Source organism: Canis lupus, chromosome 13, assembly GCF_003254725.2.
Source record: "Canis lupus dingo isolate Sandy chromosome 13, ASM325472v2, whole genome shotgun sequence".
Classification (NCBI taxonomy): Eukaryota; Metazoa; Chordata; class Mammalia; order Carnivora; family Canidae; genus Canis; species Canis lupus.
This window is the reverse complement of record NC_064255.1, coordinates 61,120,507-61,143,619: the sequence shown is the minus strand read 5'-3', so window position 1 is coordinate 61,143,619 and position 23,113 is coordinate 61,120,507. Positions and strand designations below refer to the sequence as shown.

The window sequence follows — 23,113 nt, the reverse complement described above, 5'->3', positions numbered from 1 at the left end:
CCATGACTGGGAAAATGATAGCAGCCACAGTTGACTTGAGGATCCAGAGCAGAGCTAGACACAGCACCTGCAGGAAAGTGAACAGGTGGACTCTGCGCAGGGGCACATGGCGCAGGTAGATAAAGTCTGGCTGGTGCTTCAGGGGCATCAGCAGTAGCTTCAGACGATCCATGAACTGGGGAGGAAAGGAGACGAGAGGACACTTGTATTACTTTCAAGAGCTGATTACACAAACCCATTTCCACCATGCCTAACCAATGACCAGTGATTTATATTCTATAATTTAGGCAAGCAGTGTCCTTTGCAGAGGACTCTGGTCAGGGAACACAGGAATTTAGTCCAGTACAGTAGGAACATATTAGGAATCTTCCAATTCCTATTACTTTGCATAGGATATTATGCAGACATATGAGATATAGTGGCCACCATAATGAAGTCACAAAGCCAAATATAAATTCTAGATATTCATCTCTTTTTTACTATCTGAGTCTCTTCCAGAGAGAGAACCTTGTGAATAGTTTCACAATGAAGGAAAACCTCGGGCAGCCCGGGTGGCTCAGCGGTTTAGTGCCGCCTGAAGCCCGGGGCGTGATCCTGGAGACCCTGGATCAAGTCCCACATCGGCCTCCCTGCATGGAGCCTGCTTCTCCCTCTGCCCGTGTCTCTGCCTCTCTCTCTCTCTGTGTCTCTATGAATAAATAAATAAAATCTTTAAAAAAAATGAAGGAAAACCTCTAAGTCGTGTATCTTACTCTGTTTCAGTCACCTTAACTGGAAGAAGAGAAGGTGCTACTTTAGACATTTCAGGGATGTCTCAAGGATACAAAGGAAGTATCCAATCTGAAAATGGGAATGCACTTATATTTTCATAAATTCCACATTTATCTGTGGCACGACTTAACTAATAATATTCAGCAATTCATTATCATTTCTTTTCAAAGAAAAGCCATGACGATTACAATGAGTTTCAGAGTGTCCAACAACTAGATATTTGAATCTAGGAGAGGCTATCACAGTGCTGTGCAGAAACAGGTACTAAACTGGCTGCCATGCCCCTCCGTACCCAGGTGCCCTGCTTCAAAGATTAACTGCTGAGTTTACATGGATGATGAGAAAAATGATGTTTAGGTAACTACCCTAGGATCTTTTCAATCAAAGATACTCAGTGAATATCTGCTGAATTGAATTATTAAGTAATAAGACTCTGGCATAATATCTCCGCTTTCTTTCCAAAGGAAAGGGAGAAATGTACAATAAGCTAGACTACAACAGACAAGCTTTTTGGAAGCTATTTCCTATGTAACAAACTTTCTTTCTCCCTCTAGGCCTATTTTTTGACTGGAAGGGGTCTTGCTGTTTATAAAGATTGGGTTACAACATTTTTGCTAAGTCAAATCTCGCCAAAAGGTCTAAAAGTGGGAGAGTCAACAGAAAAGGCAAGAGGGACAACAGCACTGCAGAATTTAAGAAATCCACTGGCTGTGCCTTTAGCAAAGGATTTTTCCCCCATCACTATGAAATGGCGATTTTTTGCCTTCTATTTAATTTAATAAACACGTGCTGAGCTCCAACCATTAGTGAAGCCCCTAGAACACATAAATCAAACTTCTGATCTAGACGGACCTACTAAGGAAAAAAACCCAAACAACAACGACAACAAAAAACTATTAGTTTGGGAGCCATATTAGTTTCATATTTTTTTCATTTAGAGGAAAAAGGAATATTTACAAAGTCAGGTAAAAATATTTTTTATATATTTGTACTGCCCAAAGTTTCACAGGCACAGTTAAGCCCCCATTCACATTCATCTAGTCCAATCCACCAGCACCATCTTGTATTTTGTGACAAATATCCAAATGGTGAAGAATTTTACTCAGAGGGGAGCTAAACAGGGGAAAAATAAAATAGCCTTTTCTGCTTTTGGGGGTCTGGGCACCTGCCCAGCTCTATCTGACTCTAAAACCAAATTAATCTAAATTCAATAAATGAAAGGCAAGGACTATTATGAAGAGGTTTAAATAAATTCTTATGATGGTCACAGAACATGCAGTCTTTTCCCATTAAAACATTAGTAAGTGCTAAATAAGGCTACAATTAACAAGGTGCCAGAAAGCAGCAGAAGTACTTCCAGTTTCCTGGTGCCAATTAAATTAAACCTCAATTGAAAGACAAAGTCCCTCACAAAGTTTTTCCTGATGATTTTTTTTTTAAAGGGGCCGGTTCTACCCAAATTGTGAATAGCTGAAGTTTTGGACAAAAGTAGCACTAAACCACACTGACTTTATTCTTTTATTGGTGCAGAACTTTTGATCACTGATCTCAGCCATGTGAAAAGCAAATCAAATAATAGCCTGTTCTTAGTATAGTTTAAAGGCAAATGGATAAACAGTATCCTGAGGAACACCCTGAAAGGGTTTGATTTCCTTCTTGAGATGAAGGAAGGAAAGAAGGAAGGAGGGAAGGGAGGAAGGAGGAAGAAAGGATCATAGCTCTCACTTCCTTAGTTAAATGGCCTTTAACAGATTATTTCAAGAATGGGTACATTTGACAGCGTTTGTTGGCACAAATTAATTTTGTTAATTAAATCATAAATAAGCAGAGAAAGTAGAAAACAAATGCTCTATCTATGACACAGTGCTATATTCTCTTAGATGTACAATATAAAAAATTCCACAATTCTATATGCTACTCAGTGCTCATCATGATAAGTGCACTCTTAATCTCCTTTCTTGGTTTCACCCATCCCCCCACCTACCTCCCCTCGGGCAACCATCTCTTTGTTTTCTGCAAATATACACATTTTAAAAATCCAGTAGTTAATGAGTAGCACTTTTTGCCAAAGATTTGTTACTGTACTACTCTTACTACTAGAAAAAAACCAAGACTATACTTAGACTGCTATGGAAAACTCACCTGTACACCGTTAAGGGACGCTACCCCCATATACAGGAACACGCCATAGAGTACAGGCATGGGGATAAACTAGAAAGCAAAAAAGGAGGAAGGTTAAAGACAACAATAATAAAAACAGTAATAAAGAAGGATAATTTAAATAAAGGCCAAATCTGAAAGTAAACAATAGGACATAATAATACAGGGACCTCTAATTAGCGGGCTTTACTCATCGCTGATAAACTTCTAAGCTATACTTGAAACAAGTGGAGGGAGACTTTCAACTTTTATTTGATGCCTGCATTTTTTTTAAAGCAATGAGCATGCATGACCTCAAAAAAATTTTTTTTAATGGGGAAAAAAAGTTTGTTTCCCTTTCCCCTTAAAAGGAATGATTATGTAAACCAGATGTTTGCAGGAACTGAGAGGTAGAGAAAGGTAGACAGTTGCTTCGCTCCTGAGACCAAGTTCCTTTCCAACAGTCTGTTGATTTCTTCCTTAATAATTTTTGCCAAATGATCTATCAGCTTGGTGTGTAAATGCCTCTTTCAATTAAGCAAACATGAAACGGCTGTCCCCTTTCTTCCTCTCAGGAATATTAAGAGGACTAACTAATGAGAACACTGCTTGAAAGGAGCATCGAGCATACGGAAGCAATTAATTACACACATGCAGTAGTACACATTTTTAAAAAGTGAATTAATACATTTTCATGAAGTAATTAGCAAGAGTCTTTTACAATAATACAAAGTGTTTTAAGAATGGGGAAGTTCCAATGCAATGTTCCTTATGTTTTATCTATTCCTAGACCTTTGAAATGTCCTTAGTACTCTAGAAACTAAGCAACTCAAGGATGATTCTGTTTCTGGGAAGGCTTTTATTTGAACAACAAAAGGTTCTCAAGCTTGGATTTTGAAAAGAAGTCCAAGTAATTTCGGTTTTCAAAAACCACAATCAATTAAGTTCAATCTTACCAAATCTACATAAAGGAGGCTTTGTAGCCAGGAAACAGTATGATTTCAGAGTAATTTTTAAAGAACTATGACATGTATTAAATGAAACACAATTTCTATCAGTCTCTCCTTGGAATTACCTAAAACAGTTCTGTGTCTGAAACCCTGTGGTGACTACTGGAGAATCAGTAAATTCAAAATATGTCATGGCTATCTCCAATTGTTATTGGCTAGCTACAAGAATTGTTAAATTTATATGTAATACATATCTTCAGTCACATAAAATATCACATTCTTCTAGGAAAAAAACTAGTAATTGTGACATAGCTAATTTGATCTTGACTTCAGAAAAAAATTATTGAACATTGAATGTTGAGAAGGTAGGAGGAACAACAGTAAGAGTGTTGGGGAAGCCAAGTGTGCTGTAATACCCTACAATCACCACAAAGAGGTGAGCACATCACATTCAAGCCACTTGAGTTTTGACACGTGCCTTTATTTCCTGTAGAATGTACATATTTCCATTCCTCTGTACAAATTGACCAAAAAATAACCAACAAAGAAACCATCTCACTGCTTTAACTCATTTTTCAATTTTTAAAAATATCTTTTGCAGGCAAAGGCACTCTCATTTTTCTTTAATATATGATGATTCCTTTCTTGTCATTTCATTTTTAATTTCTTGGGAAGGAAAGAAAGGCAGAAGGGGAAAAGAGAAGTATAGTTCTCTTATAGTTGGCCAAGTAGTTAGAAATCCTGTAGTAGATACTTTTAATCTGAATAAAGTGTTTTTTCTGGCTTGGAAGAAGGTAATCACAAAGGTGATACTGAGCCTTATCTCCACCCCTCCTCTAAGTTTAGCTAAATATTTTCTCTAATGTAATTCTAGGATCAGAATGAAGGAAAGTTGTACCATGGTGTTGAGGTCTATGCTCTCTGAATTTATGCCAGATTTCACCAAATCTACCGCCAAATAAAATCAGAAGGTACCATTAACTCAGCATGGTGTATGGGTAGGAAAACAGCTTTAGAGATGATGATTTTTAAAAAAAAAAATATTCTTTGGCAAAAAGGAAAATAGCACATATATGGAAGTCTATTGATTCAAATTTTTGGTCACTTTCAATGTAATGCAAACATCTTAAGAAATGCACCATTTTCTTTAAGATAGTGCAGTGTGTCTCACTAAAAATCTTTGAGTTTGGAAATCTTGATGAAATCTGACAGAATTACTGGGTTAGAGGATATTTTTTATTGGATTTGGTTCAGGAGTATATCAAAAGGTCAATCCTTAAAAATCCATCACAATAGAATCATTCATCACAATAGAAATTTCCCAAAGGAAGAAAAAGAAGAATGTTTCAAAAAGATGTGATCCTATTTTAAGTTAAATTAGCATAACATACATAGCAGTAGCAGGTAGGCATTTTTATAAAGCAAGACGGAGAAATTAAAACACAAAAAACTCAAGGTATACTAAGATTATAGGTATTTCAAGAATTATCAAATTATGCAAATAAAATTATATAAATAAATATAGCCAGAAAACCAAAAAGCCCAATATAAATATTATGCTTTTAATAAACATTAAAAATGAAAAAGTAAATGCTTGATTCTACAGCCAGATAGAAAATTATATTAAAGTCAGTGAAGATTTAGCATACTCAGACTATGTCACCAAATTTTTTAAACTCTGACGAATGTAGTTCCATTCTTTTTTACCTGGCCCTCCGTTTTGATTTCCTGATAGTGTTAGAATATTCCCATAAGAAAAAAAAATGTGAAAGGATAAATTTAATAAGAAAGATAGATGGTAGTTGCCCACAGTGCAGAATTCAGAACAGGAGTGAGGCCTCCCAGCAGGATAATAACCATCGTGTGTGTGCCTGTGTGCCTGCGTGCATGCGTGTGTGTAAAACTCAGAACGAGGTACTGATTAAGAGCATGGAAGCACAGAAGTTGGCCACCTCTGGGTTCCAATTCTGACTATACCTGTTGCGGAACTCTGAATTGTCTATGTTTATCCTCAGTATTCTCACCTATATGGTGGCTACAATAAAGATTATATAATATATAAGATCTGGTTCAGGGACTGGCTCATAATAGATACTCAAGAAATGATCAATGTGGTACTGATGTCATTATTAGCATCAGGACCTTCACTGGCAAGTGAGAAGCCTGCAACTGCCCAGCACTGCTCCCTCTGGTTCCTCTGTGGGAGGGGGTGGGGGCAGGAGGAGTATAGGCCAGAATGATGGCTGCAAAGGTCCGACTCGAAACCTCGGTTTTCTATATGCTCTACAATGTTGTCCTTTCAACTATAACAACTGTCTCCAGGAACACATTATTAAAATCACATCCTAATGCCTTTAAGCCTTAAAAATCTGGAACCATAAGGAAGCTGCCGACTTGCAATCTGGCCCCTAGTCACTGAAGAAACCATGGAGTCGCTTATGATGAAGAGTTTGTGAAAATGCCACATTTCTCTTTACATAAGAGAACTGGAAATTGGATCAAAGAAGCTGGGGAAGATCATCTCATGGGAAATGAAAGTAAATGAGCTCTTTGAGGGCAATACTGTTTTATTTTAAAAGGCAATAAACCACGATGGTTATGAGGTCAGGCTTTGGAGTTAGAACTGCCTGAGTTCAAACCTTGGTTCTACCATTTAAGAACTTTGTGAGTTGGCAAGTCATTTATACTTTGTTTTTTTTTAATCTGTAAGATGAATGCAATTATACATATATTTTTCATAGGTTTTATTGGACAACTAAATAAAAACAGTCTGTGAGGAGTTCTGGGTCTAATGCCAAACTTCCAATGAATGGGAGCCGCTATTACCACCACCATCATCATCCTCACTACCATGTCTCCTTGGTTCCCTGTTACTGAGCAGAGCATGGGGCACACTGTAGGAGCTCCACAAATGCTTGCCAGGTAGAAATTCAGTGCTAGCCTCCACATTTTAGAACCCTAAACAAACCTGAAAGACAAATTTTGGCTACACCTCACGTTAAAGATGAACTAATTCAAGCAAAGGCAACAGAAGCAGCAGTGAACTTGACTTGATCTTTATTTCTTTAAGTTCGTCAAAAGAACGAAAAAAAGTAAGCTCTAGGAAGAGTCTTTCATCTTGCTGCTGCTCTGTGGTCTCCCTCATATCCTCGTGCAGAGCACTAGCTTCACAGGCAGGGTTTCTGCTGCAGAGACCCAGATCTAAACTGCTTAACTGGCCTGGGAAGCCAGTGCTTCCTGTTTCCAAACAGTTCTGTACTCAGTCAGTGATGGGGTCGAGGCATGTATGAGTGCAGCTGGCCAGGGTCACAGGGTATCCCCATGAACTTAAAGCTGTAACACACTATTACTCCTTATGTTTTTCCATGTAAAAAGACTGACTTCGGCAAGGTCAAATCAAAATAAGCCGCCATAAGGAGGCACAGAGCAAAGTACCCACCCTGCTTACAGCAGGGAGAACATGACATCTGAGGCCCCTAGACCTGTGGGACTGGGGGGTGGGGTGGGGTGGGCAGGGAAGGCGTTGAGCCGTGTCATTTTTAAAAAGTGAAAGGCACATATTTCTCTTGATCCCGGTTCATTTGATCTGCCTTTCAAAGGCCGATTCTTAAGTAAAAGCATCCTCTAAAGTTGTCCTCTGTTCTTTTAAAACACACATAAGTCACATGGTGGAAGAAAAAGATTCCCTCCTCCTAAGTAACCCCTGATACCTCTCTTTCTGTGTAAATTCTGAGGTTAATTGTTAATCCTGACTCTTACTTAGTCATTACTTAGGTGTTAGTTAAACTATACTCTCATCTGCTTCTTCCTGTATTGACTTTTTACATGAACTACCAAGAATTCTGTGGTGAATGCTTCTAAGTTACCCGATTTCAATGGTAAGAAGGTCTTGATCTGAAATGAGCTAATGTGATGATTCCCGAAGTAAAGAATAGTTTACATCAAAGTCTGGAATCACAATTGTGAATGCTGGACTATTTTATTCTTGTTGTTTTAAAATCTAGGCTTCCCACAATATGTTGGAAGCTATAGTAATAAAATAATTTCATTTCCCACACTTTGGGCACAAACACTGCCTAGTAAAAATGTTTGCTGGACCACCTTTTTCATTTTTTTTTTTAAAGATTTTATTTATTTACTCATGAGAGACACACACAGAGAGAGAGACAGAGACAGAGGCAGAGGGAGAAGCAGGCTCACTGCGGGGAGCCTGATGTGGGACTCAATCCTAGGACCTGGGTATCACCACCTGAGCCAAAGGCAGATGCTCAACCACCAAGCCACCCAGGTGCCCCTTTCACTAATTCTTACGACTCTTTGCATTGACTCAAAGTTGCCAGATGGAAATACCCATAATTATAAACCTCAGCAGCTGAACAAAGGTGAACTTAAGGAAGGTCAAAAGGAAAAGCAAGCTCATGCTCATTGATCCCTTACATCTCTCTTGCTTCTTTCTCAATATTCTAAACTGTTCCTGCAAATACTCAGGTGCTTTGCATATCGGGGCAAAAAGAATCATTGCAAAATAAAGAACAAAAGGGCTTTCAGCTTTAATTCCTCTGCAGCCACATTTGGGTGCAGGGTTAGAAAATAGTTAGGAAGAGGCGTTGTTGAAAATGTGAGTCTTGCATCTTTTCCTAAAAATAGCAATTTATACAGTATCTGTTCTCTGTGTCCCTTTGGGATCATACACGATTACTCAGCTAAAAAAAAAAAGCTTTTAAACACATCTGAATTTTTTGAGTTAGGATTTTACACTGTATTAATGAAAAGACATAATACAAAAATAAAAGAAAAAATGGGTGGGGGCTGATGGGCTAAAGGGTTCATCTGAACAGATGAAAAGATTTCTATTATGCCCTACTAGTTAGTAGCTAAGCACTAAGAGACCCCATAAAAAACTCTGCAGTTGTGTCATGTGAGCCCACCTTTAAGCAACCCAGGGGCAAATTCATTCCTATATATCCTCCCATAACATGAGGTCATAAATGCCTGCAATGACCTCTCTAAAAATGGATCTGTCCAGATGAGGTTCTATTGCCTGTGTGGTCGAAAGCTGTCAGACTTTTCCACCAGTTGATGTGCTGGTGTCGTGGGGCAACAAAGGAACATAAAGCCTTTTGGTAGTGGATTTGATGCTATGAAACTCAATTTCAAACCTACCCTACAACTTGCTTTGTATAGGCAAAAGGGATCATAGATTTCCCTCTGTCCCTGAAAAATGTTAAGACCCAGACTCTCTTAAGTTTCTTCATATGTGACCAGAAACAACTTTTTTGAGGTTACTTTAAATTTTATTTTCCTATATGGTACGTGAAATGCATATTCCTTCATGATTCCTGTCATAAATTAATTAAGCCAGTTAACTGACATTGTGGAAACCAGGGATAAGAGATGAATATTTAAATCTTTCAACTGTTTACCAAGTATTTTATGCATAATGTATGTGTTCATCTAAATACTCTGAGGGGCAAAACCAGTCTTAATCATAGGCTAAGAAATTATAGTTTCACTTTCCCCAAATTCATCTGAATGACAATTGACTTATAAATGTGCCAGCTTGAGAGAAGTGGAGGACTTTTGCCTTCCCTCTGTGTACTTCTGTATTGTTTGAATTCTTTTTTTTTAATTTTTTTTTATTTATTTATGATAGTCATCACAGAGAGAGAGAGAGAGAGAGAGAGGCGGAGACATAGGCAGAGGGAGAAGCAGGCTCCATGCAGGGAGCCCGACGTGGGATTCGATCCCGGGTCTCCAGGATCGTGCCCTGGGCCAAAGGCAGGCGCTAAACCTCTGTGCCACCCAGGGATCCCTTGTTTGAATTCTTTACAAAAATGTACTGCTCCATCACTTGTATTGTATAGTTAAGCATCTTAAAAATCTGAAAAATGAGAACTGTTGAGAAATAAACAAAAATTGGGGTGCTTGGGTGGCTCAGTCAGTTAAGAGTCTCCCTTTAGCTCAGGTAATGATCCCAGGGTTCTGGGATCGAGTCTCACAACAGGCTCCCAGCTCACTGGGGAGCCTGCTTCTCCTTCTCTTTCTGCCTGCCATTCCCCCCTGCTCGTGCTCTCTCTCTAATAGATAAAATATTTTAAAAAATAAATAAAATACACAAGAATTTTCAGAGACAAATTTGAAAGGATATTAACAGTGGTTGTTTATAGCTTCTAGATCTATATAGGTAATTTTATGCTTTATATGTACTGTGGTGCAGAGTATCAAACACAAATTATCAATAATTGGCCAGTATTGTTATATAATAGAAGAAGAAAATGCTTGTATCACAAAAAAAGAAATGGAAGCTCCATGAAAGTTAAACCTGCTCTTTTAACCCTATCTCGTCTTCTAAATAGGTATTCTCATAGGGTTCGTATTCATCTATTTTCGCAGATAGTCACCCCATCAATCAAAGCTACATATTTGACTCTTGACTTTCTAAAAAATCTACCATATAATTTTTTTCTTCTTCAGAAGTTCATTTCTAAAGTTTTCTTGTCAGAAATCAGTAATTTTACTCTATTCTCCAGGCCTTCTGATTCAAAGAAAATAGAAACGCGGTCAGCAATAATAAAGAATGGAGAAAAGTTACAAAATGATCATGTTATCCAGGAGTCTGCTGTGTGCATGTGCATGGGGGGCAGTGGAAGCAGGATTTAGGAACAAGTAAATGGAAAATAATGGGAAGAAAGGATACAAGGGGAGTAAGAAACATAGTGAGGAGGGGCAAATCAATTGACTAAACTGTGTGGAACTGCCATTTGCATAGGTCAAAAAACCTAAATACTGGTAATTTAATGTGGTTCAATCAAATAACTACAATAATAATAATAATAATAATAATAATAACTAATAATAGAAGGAGTGAAGGAGTGAGAAGGACATCAAAATGAAAGTTTTTAAAGTCCTCAAGTCCTCATTCTACTGACCCCTGCTTCAGTGTGTTCCAGAACTGATGAGAATCTTGCAGATAAGGAATTCTACTCTTCGCACATTACCTGTCAATGTACTGAGGAGGAGAAAGAGGTAAATATTTCACATATTTACCTTCAAGATGGGAGCCATAAAGACCGACAGACCAGTCAGGATAAACACGAGGGTTCCAGTGACTCTCTGTTCCCTAAAACCAAATAAAAAGATTACCAATTTACCCCTTGTTTTTTTATAAATATGCTCTTGTCTTTTCACCTTCCAAAAAGATTATCCATTGACCAAATTAATGTTTGACGAAAACAGCAGATGTATTGATATCTTATAGAAATTAATACCTCAAGGACAACATATAAGCTCAACATAACTATAGAATTCTCTTAAAACTATTGTATAATGTGATTTCAATTCAAGAGAAAAGTGATAAAGTGATTCTGTTAAATCCTTTGCTCCTTTCATAATAATAATAATAATAATAATAATAATAATAATAATGTCACTTGCTCTTAGTCCATCAATTCCTGGCCTCTTTGAAGCCCTTATTTTTTAAATGACTTGTACTGTTGTGTAATTACACCTTCTTTCACAGGAGACAGATATTACATTGTCCTGCATTCTAATTAACAAACAGCTCAGGGAAATTTCATAAGTGCAATAAATCCCATCAGTCTAATTTCCAAATCTACAACAACAAGAGTACTTTTTAATAAATAGGATTCCCATCCAACACCCCCTCCCCCAGCCCCCAAGAAAGAATCACCCACTGTTGTGGCGTGGGAAACAATGGCTCTGTCCTGCAAGCTATTCACTCAAGCACTTAGAAGCAGGGTTTGCTATAAAAAGTATTCAACAAAGTATAAAGGTCTTAGACAAGTCCTTCATGGCTACCCAAATTTAACAGCTGGAGGTCAAGGTTTCTCAGTGCTTATGGGGACAGAAAATGAACTGGAAAATAAGAATTCCTTTCCCTTTGCAGAATCTTAAAAATCACAAGGAGACTCAAGAGTTTTGGGGAATCTCAGCAGAGCTGAAAGGTTAAAGGGTTTTGCCTTTACACAGGATTGTGATAGAGTAAGTACCACAGCACCGAAATAAGCTGCATGATGAAGAAAATGAATGAGCTGTTTGTGCTTTTATGTTGCATCATTTAGCCTTCATTAATCAAAAATGTTTTATGTAAAATAAGAAGTGAACTCGAAAAATTATTGAAGACTTTATAAGGAAAATTTAGTCCTTTCTGGAACAGCAAGTACAGGAATAAATTAATCATCACCAGCCTTTTCTCCTCCCATTCCGCCCATTTCCTATGGATGACACATTGACATGGCATGATGTGTTTTGCCATTTTCTTCTGACTTAACGTACCTTACTCCTAGAAACTTTGGTTGTTCTCCAGGGGCAGAAGTCTCTGTCTCCATCTTCAAACTGTCGATGTGAGCAATGGAAATGACAGTAGCAGCCACATACCACGGAAGAGCCATAAAAGAGCACACCACCATGAGGATGGCCACCCAAAAGAGATCCAGGTGATATCCAGCTCCTTTCTGTACAAAGAGGTAACAAAATCATATGGAAAAAAAATACTCATCTATCTTGTCCAATTTCCAGATGGGAATTAAGATTACCAAAAAACCTCAACTCACATGGCTTGCTAAAAATATCTACTTCAAGGTAAGTTTTTCAAGTAAGAGAACTTTATCTTCCTCATATTATCCCCCTACAGTTAAACACAGAGCTGCCACATGACACCTCCTCTAGCTTGATTGAGGTCGCAGCTTACGTATCATTTGCTTGTTAGTTATCATATCCTCTCTGTATCCAATTTTATAATCAGAAAAATGGAGACAGACATCTACTTTGAAGCATTATTATGACCATTCAGTGAAGAAACAGAGGCAAAACATCTTATAGGAACTTAAAAGGTAGTGGTTGTTGCATAGTAGGAGCTCAGAAAACAGTTATGATAGCTGTGGTGGTACTGGTTATTGTTAATACAAGCACAAAAAGCACCTTAAAAGCAGGCACTAATCCTTCTCTGTTTGACTGTCTAGCAAGAAGTGGTTCACCTAGACAGTATTCAGCACATGTAGACCAGAGATCTGAAAGCAACCTTAAGAAGGTACGCATAAGATGATTTCTCACCTTTCACAGTATATGAAAATAATTGTTCAATAACCTATTCAACATGATCATCAAGGTAATTAATACACCCTTCATCAGAAGAGGCTGATTTCAAACACTGTCCAATGGTCACAATACCATTTATTGACTGGAAGAGCAGACGATGTAACAAAAGGTCTCTCTCTTTTACTCACTATATAAATAGTGTTAAATGTGTCCACAATGTTATCCTGTGGTTATATTTCTCTGCTCTATTTATGAAGAAACCAAATGCTTAATACCCCTACGGAGCCTGAGAAAATAGAGCAGTCCAATTTCACAGCATGAAGCAGCAACACCATGAGCCAGGATATGACCAATCTGAGGGAATGGAGATGTTGCCTTTAAAAAATGAGAATGTAATTTATACTAGAAACCTGGTGACTGTTATCATGCAGATCCAATTACAGTTAGTTAGAACTCTGCTCTCTTCTCACTGAAATGCCAAGATTTCACCGCTGGCTCACAAACATAGGTCTAATCATGTTCTCAGAGAACTCATCATAGGCAAGGGTTGACACAAGAAAAAAAAGCATATACTGACTCTGTCCACATTTGACTATGAACAAAAGTCTCCTTGGGAGACAAAGGTTAATATATATTCATAAAAGCAGTTCATTTCAGTACAAATGGTTGGAAACCATAGGGTTTGAATTGGGAGTGGGATATGGTAAGGGAAAGGAGAGCACAGGGTGGAGATTAGCTGAAATAAACTTGTTCAAGAATTACTAAGGAGGTGAGTATCATGATATACCTGGGTCTCAATCATTCCATTCCTTGAACAAATATTACTACCAATTTATTAATAGGCACAATTCTAGGTGTTAATGGCATATCCGTGAATGAAACAGACAAAAATTCCCATATGCAAGGTGTTTCCATTCTACTGAGACAACAATAAACAACATAAGTAAACTGTAGACTATACAGTATCTTAAATAGTACTAAGTACAAAGTAGAACTATGAGAATTTGGGCTTGTAGGCTGAGTGTAATGGAGGCCACTGGAGGGTTTTAAATGGAGGAGTGACATGACTGGCTTATGTTCTAAACACTATGGCTGCTGTGTTAGGAACAGACTAAAGAAAGTCAAGAACAATAAGACCAGTTAGGAGTTAGGAGGTTGCTACCATAATCCATACAAGAAACTGTGACATTTAGAGCTGGAGTGTTAGCAGTCAAGATGGCAGGAAGCGTTTGGATTCTGACTACACTTTAAGGTGGAATCTATAGGATTTGCTCATCGCCTGTGAACATGTCTTATGTCCTTGCTGTAGACCACTCATGATCTGGCCTCTGTTCACATCTGTAGCCTCATCTTTCACCTCTCGCCGCCCCAGATCCTATATCATGGCCACTTTCAATCACATACAATTCCTTCAATGTATCTTTCATACTAATGCCTTTGTGTCTTTGTCCATATAGTACCCTTTCCCTGGAATAATGTCTACTCTTCCTTCCTTTTACCTTGAATCAGTCCTACTCATCCTTAAGACTTAAATCAGCCTTTCTATTTTCTTTTAGTTTTCTTACCTCAAGCCAAGTGAGATGGGTAAGTCCAGTTAAGTTATATTTCCTTTTCTATGTTCCGCTATTGCGTTACACTTTCCTTCACCACAGCACTCATCACACTGTTTTGAAATTATGTGTGTATTTATCAGTCTTTGGTACTAGACTATCCTGAATACTGAAGTAGAGTTCATGGAGCACACTCAATTCTCAATTAACATTTACCAAAAACGAACCACAAATAGCATGTATACATTTTTCTGAGTAGCAAATATAGACTCTTAATCAGCCATACAAAAAATTAAAACTAGATTTGTTAATTGGTAGAAATGTGAATCACCTGGAGGGGGGGCAGTGGACAACGGCTAGAAATGTCCATTTTAAGCCCTATATAGACTAAACCACTCAAGACTATATTAGAGGTACCATGATCGTAATTAATGGACAGGATCCCCTAATCTTGGCATCAAGGAAACTGTAATAACTAAGGATGTACACATTGCCCAGATCAATGGGTCAAAAGAATAGTTGTGGGAAAAATCATGTAGGCTACTATGAGCCAACTCCATGCTTTCTTGCTCTATTTCAACAAAAACAATTTTGAACAAGATATCCTGGAGACTAGCAAAAAGGGGCCACATAATACAAAGAGGGTGAAATGAGGATTTTAGAAAGTAGAATACAAAGGAAACTATGCAAAACCACCAAAATAAATAAAGGCTCTGGGAGAAAATAATTATAGATACATAATTACTGTGTGCCCTGACATCATTCTCTTCAAAAGTGTCTTCCTTTCCCTCAACCATGTTGAGACTTCTTAATACTGTTAAGAGGAGGGGGAAATCATCAACATGACCTGAAGGCCCTGGCAGGTCTGCCTCTGTGTGGTTCCCTCTCCATCCTCAACTCTTCATCTCTCAGGGCAACCACACTGGATTATATCAGGCATTCACTCTTGTCAGGTTACTTCTCTTGTAAAGCCTGTACTTACATAGTGATCCCTGTGCCAGAATGGAATCTAGACTCATCTGGCTAATTCCTACTAATGCTTTTAAAAATCAGTGTAAGTTCCACCAGTTTAGGAACTCCTTATAGTTCCCAAAGTAGGCCAAATGCTCTCTTAGAGATTCTTAAAGCACCATCTCCTTCCTTCACAGCACTAGCCACATTTGCAATGTCATATTTTGCATGATTATTTGAATTATACTTCTCATTCTCATGGACCAGAAGCTGTAATGAGAACAAGGACCATGTATGTTTTTATTGGCCACCACTGAACCCCCAGAACCTGAAACAGTGCCCATCATAGAGCAAACACTCCAGATAAATGTTTGTTGGGTAAATGAATAACATTCAATGGCACTCTGCTATATCCTAAAAGGAAAAGAATAGATAATATATAATTGTTGTCCTCAAATGGCTTACAATGTAGTGTTAGAGCTGAACAAATCAAGAGGCATTTACAATACTATGGTGTTCTATATTTGGGGTGAGCTTGCATGGTAAGGTGCCGTGCAGAAGGAGTACTAAACCCAAAGTCAAAGACGGTATTCATAGAAGGTGGTATTTAAGCTGAGTTCTAAAATGTGAGCCATAAGCATCTGGGAGGCAAGATATGGAGAAGTAGGAGAAATAAACTAGGCAAATAAGCCACCATTTTGAGAAAAGAAATAGAGTTGATGCATAGGAGGAGATGGGAGAGGTAGGAAAAAAGGCTACAGAAGTTAAGAACTTTAATGTTTTGCTAAAGACTTTGGAATTTTTATCATAAGAGCAAAGAGAAACCATTGAAGGCTTTTAAGGGAGGCAAGTGATATGATCAGATATCTGTTTAGAAGAATGGCTCTGTGGGTTTGCAGAGGATATACTGGAAGTGGTCAAGACTAGAGGAAGAGAGGATGGATGTGACAGCATTGCCATAGTCCAGGCCGGAGATAGCACAGTTCCAACTAAAGTAATAGGATGGGGAAGGACAATGGACAGATGGGACAGATTAAGAAGACTGTGAGTCCAAAGAGGGAAAAGTAATGAATTTATTTTGCCAAATTTCAATGTTTGAGGCTTACAATGTCTATCTAGTACAGTATCCTACATACAGTGAACACCGGAGACATATTTATTGACTAGAATAGTAAAAGCTATCCTAAAAAATTCAAAGTGCTCCAACTATTGCCATAAAGACCCAGAGCCCAAATGGTTATGTTAGAGACTTTGTTCCTGCAAAACAAACCTATATATATGAAAACAAGCCAACCCTAAGATGTTTCTTTTAGTTAAAGGTATCTGAATAAGTAGAAACAGATGGAATAAAAATAGTATTCAAATATTGGAACTTTTAATAGAAACAGTACTGTAAGAAATATAGACAACAGCATTTTTCAAAAATAGCATGTGAATTGTTCCTTACCCTTTCCTCCCCATTGCCATTGCCTTTTGCAGATTTTATAATCTCCTACTTGGATTATTCAGGGGCCTCCTAACCACTCCCCTCCACCTACTCCCACTCTGGCACCTCTCCCACCCAACTTTAATGCTGCTAGCAAGAATGTTTAAATGCAGTGCTGGTACCATCCATCCAGGCTGGAATGTTGAGGAAGCAGGGAAGGCCAGCAGGAGATGAGCAAGACAAACAGGACAGAACTGGTCATAATGAACACCTGGCTTGCCATGCTGGGATGCTCCTCATTTGATAGTATGATAGGGGCACACAAATATTCCTGAAACCTCATCATTCCTTAGACATGCCTTGCACATTCCACCCTACTCTTCAAACTGGTATCCTGTTTCTAAGTCTTGACATTTGTTTAAGTCCATTCTCTCTCTTCAAGGCCCAGCTCAAATTCCCCTGCCTCCTTGACATCACTTAGCAACCCTTGGCCCTCAATGCCGTCCTCACCATAGAAGTCCTTGCTTCAGTCCTGTCCCTGACAGCCCACTCTCCTTACAGAGTAGTCTTTTAAAAATCTCCATTATTATATGACATTTCCCTGCTCAAAACCCTCCAGTGGCTTCCTGTTTCCATCCAAAATAAAACACAGTAAAATTGTCTGAAGGTTCTATATCGCTGTTTCTTTCTGGAACTATTTTGCCCTATAGGGAACATTTGTCAAGGTCTAGAAATATTTTTGTTTGTCACAACTTAGGGGAAAGAGAGGCATCTAGGGGGTAGAGAGCAGAGATGCTGCTAAGTAGTCTACAATACACAGGACAGCCACGACAAACAAAGAATTGCAGTTGAGAACCTTTGTTCTACGTGATCTGGCCTTACGCCCTTTGACCTCATCATGCATCACTAATTCCTCTTGTTCCAGTTACACTGGTCTGTTATCTGTTCTTCAACATACCAAGCTCCTTCCCACCCTGGGGCCCTTGCACTTGCTCATATCTTTACTTGGAAAACTGTTATTTAATAAGCACCCATTGAACACCCTATGCTGTGTTAGGCTTTGTGTTAGATAAAATAATAAAACAGAATTTGTGCCCCTAAGGGGTTTAGATATTATTATTTGAAGCCAGATATGAAAGCAAATAATTTATTGTATGCATAAGACACAAGGCACAAAGAAAACCAAGTCAATCCCAACCTTGGTGGTGGAGTTAAGGGGTGAATAGGGAAAAATCCACTAAACTCCTTCAGAGCAGAAACCATAACAATTCTTACCTTTAACAACTAACACAAGTGTTCCATACATAGCAAGGACTCAAAAAATGCTCAAAAGGTTATGTATGTCCTTTAAAGTTTAAAAAAGTCCTGTCTTTGTGAATATAAATCTAAAGGATGTTCTACTTTTTGAAACTAGAGATTGTTTTAAGTAGCAGGACAGGAAGTGAAATTTTACTTTCTTTTGGTATCGTATATGCCTTGCTAATACAGAACAAAAGTCAATTGGAATAAACCCACAGAAATCAAGATCTACAGGAGAAAAAAGACTAATCTACTGCCTAACGTTTGTATCTGACAAAAAGATGACAACAAAGGGTCAGGAGAAGTACACACACATGCACAGACACAGAATAAACATTCATACTAGGAGCCCCCCACGATCCAGACAATAAGCTGGTTTATGGGGACACCAAGAACCATGACAAAGTTCCTCCCCACAAGGAGCTAACAATCAGATGAGGAGACCAGATTTGTACACAAATTATAATGCACTCTAAACAGAGATTCAAAGAGAAATATACTTGGAAAAGACACCCAAAGTACAGAGGATAAACTGTTCAACAATGTCTAGAGTGAACCCACAAAAACTTCCTGCTGTGATGACATCTAAACAGGGCTTTGAATAATATGACACTTACTATGAGAACTGGAGATGGGTTGACATGTTTTCAGCTATCACCTGTCTAACACAGTACAACAACTCTGATAACCATGAGGTCCAGGATAACCAAATTCTTTAATATGTATTTACTGAGCCTACCATATGGAAATCATTGTGATGGGCCACAAGAGAGGTGGAGAAAGAACTAAACCATGTCCTTGCCTCAAAAATGTTTGGGCCAGAAAAGGAGATAAGGTAATTATACAACCTAACCTCCATGCAAGATATCATGTGACCAGTGCCACAGAGTGATACATATATAGTAAGAGCAAAAATAAGAACAGAAGAAATTACATTAGGAGTGAAGGCTACACTGATATGTTTATATCTGGATGCTCTTAAAATATGGGAAGGGTTTTGGTAAGTGGTAATCATCGAGGAATGGAGAACAGAGTTAGAATAACTGGCAGGAAATGCTAACAGATTTGAGGAGAAACCAATAATCCATTGATCTGAGCATTGTATAGTATGTGAAGAGCATTATTCTAAATTTAGGTTGAGAAAATATCACAAAGAGATTTAAATCCCAGGTTAAGGCAAATAGACTTTCTTCAAGAGGCAAAATTTAGAGGGCCAAGGTTTAGAAATATAGGACTGACATATAAGAACGACACTTTAAAAAATTACTGCTTTTGAAATGAAGCAAGGGAAACTGATTATTAACTCATGGCTAAACAGTTAGAAAAGTCTAGACATGAAATAAGAGGACTGGATTTAAGGTTATAATAGGAATAGAAAGAAAAAATAAGACAAGCCAAATTTTGGAGTTATCCAATAAAATGACCTCAAATCAGAGTTTTACTACAGCAGATATCAGAAAATTTATTGATACACCAACTTATCTCTATTTCTAGATACCTATCCTAAACTATTTCTCCCTCCCACATACTTAAAATCATCTTCCTTGTGAGAAGTATCCCTTGCTCTGCAGTTTGAAGCTCAGACTGCCTCTGCAATAATTTAGGAAGTAACCTTGGAGAAGCCATGACCTTGCTGAACCTGGTTTGCTTTTGAGTGCTCTGCAGGGATAATGTGGGACATAACTAACCAAAATGATAGCCAAGAAAAGCCAAGTGGTTTGGCGCTCCTACATTAATGCAGAGTTGTTCAACAGAGTGGAAAGGTAGATCCTATTCCAACAGAGCAATCAGCCAGCCAGGGCCACTTGACACCTAGCCAAAGCAAATGCCATCCCAAAACATGCTGTTTTTAATATTATAATGCCTCCATCCCTCTCACTGTTTCAGGTTTCTCTTTTGAATCAATTTCATAGCATTTAGGGCCTTTTAATTTTAGACAGGATCTCCAACTTTCACATTCCACAGCCACCTTTCCTAACAAAATGTGAATAAAACAATATCCAGAGTAAAAAGTCTTTCATCCATGATGTATCTCCACAGATTTGTGTCAAAAGATTGGCACTTATTCTGTAACTACTGTCATTCAAAGAAATTATTTTAAATAAGCAATTCCTAAAGTGATGAAAACTTATTTTCTGTATACTCAATTCCTATTTTAAGAGGTAAATCCTAGTATGTCTTGATTTTCCCATGTTTTCTATAGGAAATAGGAGAATTTTAAAAATTCCATATTTATATCAGGATTGCGTGGCTGGCTCAGTCAGTGGAGTATGCAACTCTTGATTTTGGGATTGTGAGTTCAAGCCCCACATGGGGTGTAGAGATTACTTAAAAAAAAAGTATTAAAAAAATATATATCTTATAAATTCTAAATTTGCTAAACTTGAAATTTAGAATTTTATTAATAAGAAAATGAACAAAAGTGAACAAGAATTTACCTCCAAAGACACACAGCAAATTTATATATAGATCAACTATTATATCAAAATTTAAAATGTTTCCTCTTTTCAGAATAAAATATATTAGCTATCATCAATTTCCAGCCTTTAAAACTAAATCAAACTGAAATCCTCCCAGTAAAAAGTATCTAACAATGCTTAACAGAATATAGAAAATATCTTTTAGGGCAGCCCAGGTGGCTCAGTGGTTTAGTGCCACCTTCAGCCCAGGGCCTGATCCTGGACCCGGAATTGAGTCCCACATCAGGCTCCCATGCATGAAGCCTGCTTCTCCCTCTGCCTGTGTCTCTGCCTCTCTCTGTGTGTCTCTCATGAATAAATAAATAAAATCTTTAAAAAAAAAAAAAAGAAAATATCTTTTAGAAATCATGGCTTGTCTACCAGAAAGTAAAAGAAACAACTGGAGAGAAAAAACAATGGTAACAAGAAAGAGTGAATCTATGGCGTCAGTAAGCCCTGGAGATTAGGCCCACCCTCAGAGACCTTAGGACCTGGATTTAGAATGAACATCTGAACTCTAGGGACAGAAGACCACTCTAGGAATATGGGAGAAAGGGTATAAATGAAAGACATCCCTTGAAATGAAATTAGGATACTCTAAACACAGCATACTCAGTTGGCCAACTAGGAAATAAGACACTCTATAGAGAAAGACAGTGGGGATATATGCAACTCTAGGCCTTGCTTCTAGATATAAAGCTGTAAGAAAAAAAGAATCTTGAAAGATATTTCTAATTATAAATGTACAATTAAGTTTGAAGTTGGAATTCACATTATCTCTATGGTCTAGAAAATCTTAAGTCAAAAGTATAGTGTGAAGTTGTCCTGAGGGCCTTGCCAATCTACCCTCAAAAATAAAGAGATATAGACATAAAATGACAAAACTATTCTTCATCAAACTTCTGGATCCAATGACCAATTTAAAGAAAATATAGAATCAAAAGTGCATGCTAAATGACACTACAGGGAAACAAACATCATGATCTAGATTAGACTATGGCAAATTCTACAGTGCAATGCGGCAGATTTTTTTTTAAAGATTTATTTATTTGAGAGAGGAAGAGAGCAGAGGGAGGGGTGGAGAGAGAGAGAGAGAGAATCCTCAAGCAGGCTCCCCATTACGTGCAGAGCCAGACACAGGGCTGGATCCCAGGACCCTCAGATCATGACCTTAACTAAAATAGTTGGACCTTTAACCATCTGAGCCACCCAGGCACTCCCAAATATAGCAGATTTTATTTTACAGAAACAACTGGAAATATATCTCCTAACTTGCACACTTTTCTACAGTGTAAAATTGCCATTTCTCCATCAAACAATGGAGCCCTTCCTCACCCCATTCAAAGGAGGCTGGGCCTAGGACTATTTTGACCCATCAACAATAGCAAAAGAATAGGGCTGTGCCAGTTGCAGGTGTAACCATGATATGGCCTTGCATCTTTCCCTCTTAATTCTGGAAAGTCAGTTTCCCTGTACTAAGTACAAATAGCTCAGGATTGCCAAGCTGCAAGAAGGCTAATCCATATAGACACACCAAGGAATATCAAAGTACTAAGTATGTGTGACATGGGAATGAGTAAAGAAGCTGTCCTGGATAATCAGCCCAGTCAACCCTTCAGATGACACTACTACAAATTCAGGAGAGATTTAAAGCAAGAAGTATCCATTTGAACCCTGTCAACACAAAGAAATGTAAGAGATGGTAATAAATTGTTTTCACTAAGTTTTCAGGTGGCTTGTGACATGGCAAAAGATAAACTGGAAAATAAACTGGTTGTCTTCAACAAATAAATCACTAGGGAAACCAAACAGATTGACTGAGGAAGGGTAAGGGGAGAAAAGCCTATGGACTAAAAGTTTATGAAAGATTTAAGAATATATTTGAAATGAATTTTGATCCTGATTTAATCAAATAAATTTTATTTTTAAACTTTATTATATCTACGACACATTTGTAAATTAATGTATTGACTGGATAGTTGATATTAAAGAATTATATTAACTTCTTTCAGACTGATAGTGGTGTTGTGGTCATGCTTTTAAAAACAGAGCTTATCTTGGGGCACCAGGGTGGCTCAGGTTGAGCAGATGACTCTTGATCTCAGCTCAGGTCACGGTCTCAGGGTCTTGCCATGAAGCCTTGTATTGGGCTCCCCACTCAGTGGGGAGTCTCCTTAAAGATTCTGTCTCTCCTTTTCCCTCTGCCCTTCCCCCCACGCTCTCTCACACTCTCTCTTTCTCTAAAATAAACAAAATTTTTAAACCAGATTATCTTTAGAAGTACATACTCTAAAGGTTATGGATAATATGAAATGCTGTCTACACTTTAAAGTATTATAGGGTAAGAAGATGGGGATTTAAAGGACAGAAGATTAGCCATGAGTTGATAATTGTTAGAGTTGGGTGATAAACATCTGGAGCTATACCATCTGTCTACTTTTATATACATTTAAAATTTTCCACAGTGAAATATTTTTATAGGAATAAATAAAAGTAAAGTGTTCCTTGGCT

The 23,113-nt window shown here is 37.9% G+C and overlaps 1 protein-coding gene across 7 annotated transcripts in view; it reads right to left on the bottom strand.

The window, feature by feature from the left end:
- SLC4A4 (solute carrier family 4 member 4) overlaps positions 1 to 23,113 on the bottom strand; it is a 343,745-nt gene that overhangs the window by 13,242 nt on the left and 307,390 nt on the right. For all 7 annotated transcript variants that reach the window (XM_025435827.3, XM_025435826.3, XM_025435829.3 and 4 more), the window contains 4 exons: positions 12,156 to 12,334; positions 10,908 to 10,980; positions 2,914 to 2,982; positions 2 to 175 (listed from right to left, as the gene is read on the bottom strand). In XM_025435827.3, the coding sequence (XP_025291612.1) occupies positions 2 to 175; positions 2,914 to 2,982; positions 10,908 to 10,980; positions 12,156 to 12,334 (495 nt within the window). The remainder of the gene's footprint in view (position 1; positions 176 to 2,913; positions 2,983 to 10,907; positions 10,981 to 12,155; positions 12,335 to 23,113) is intronic.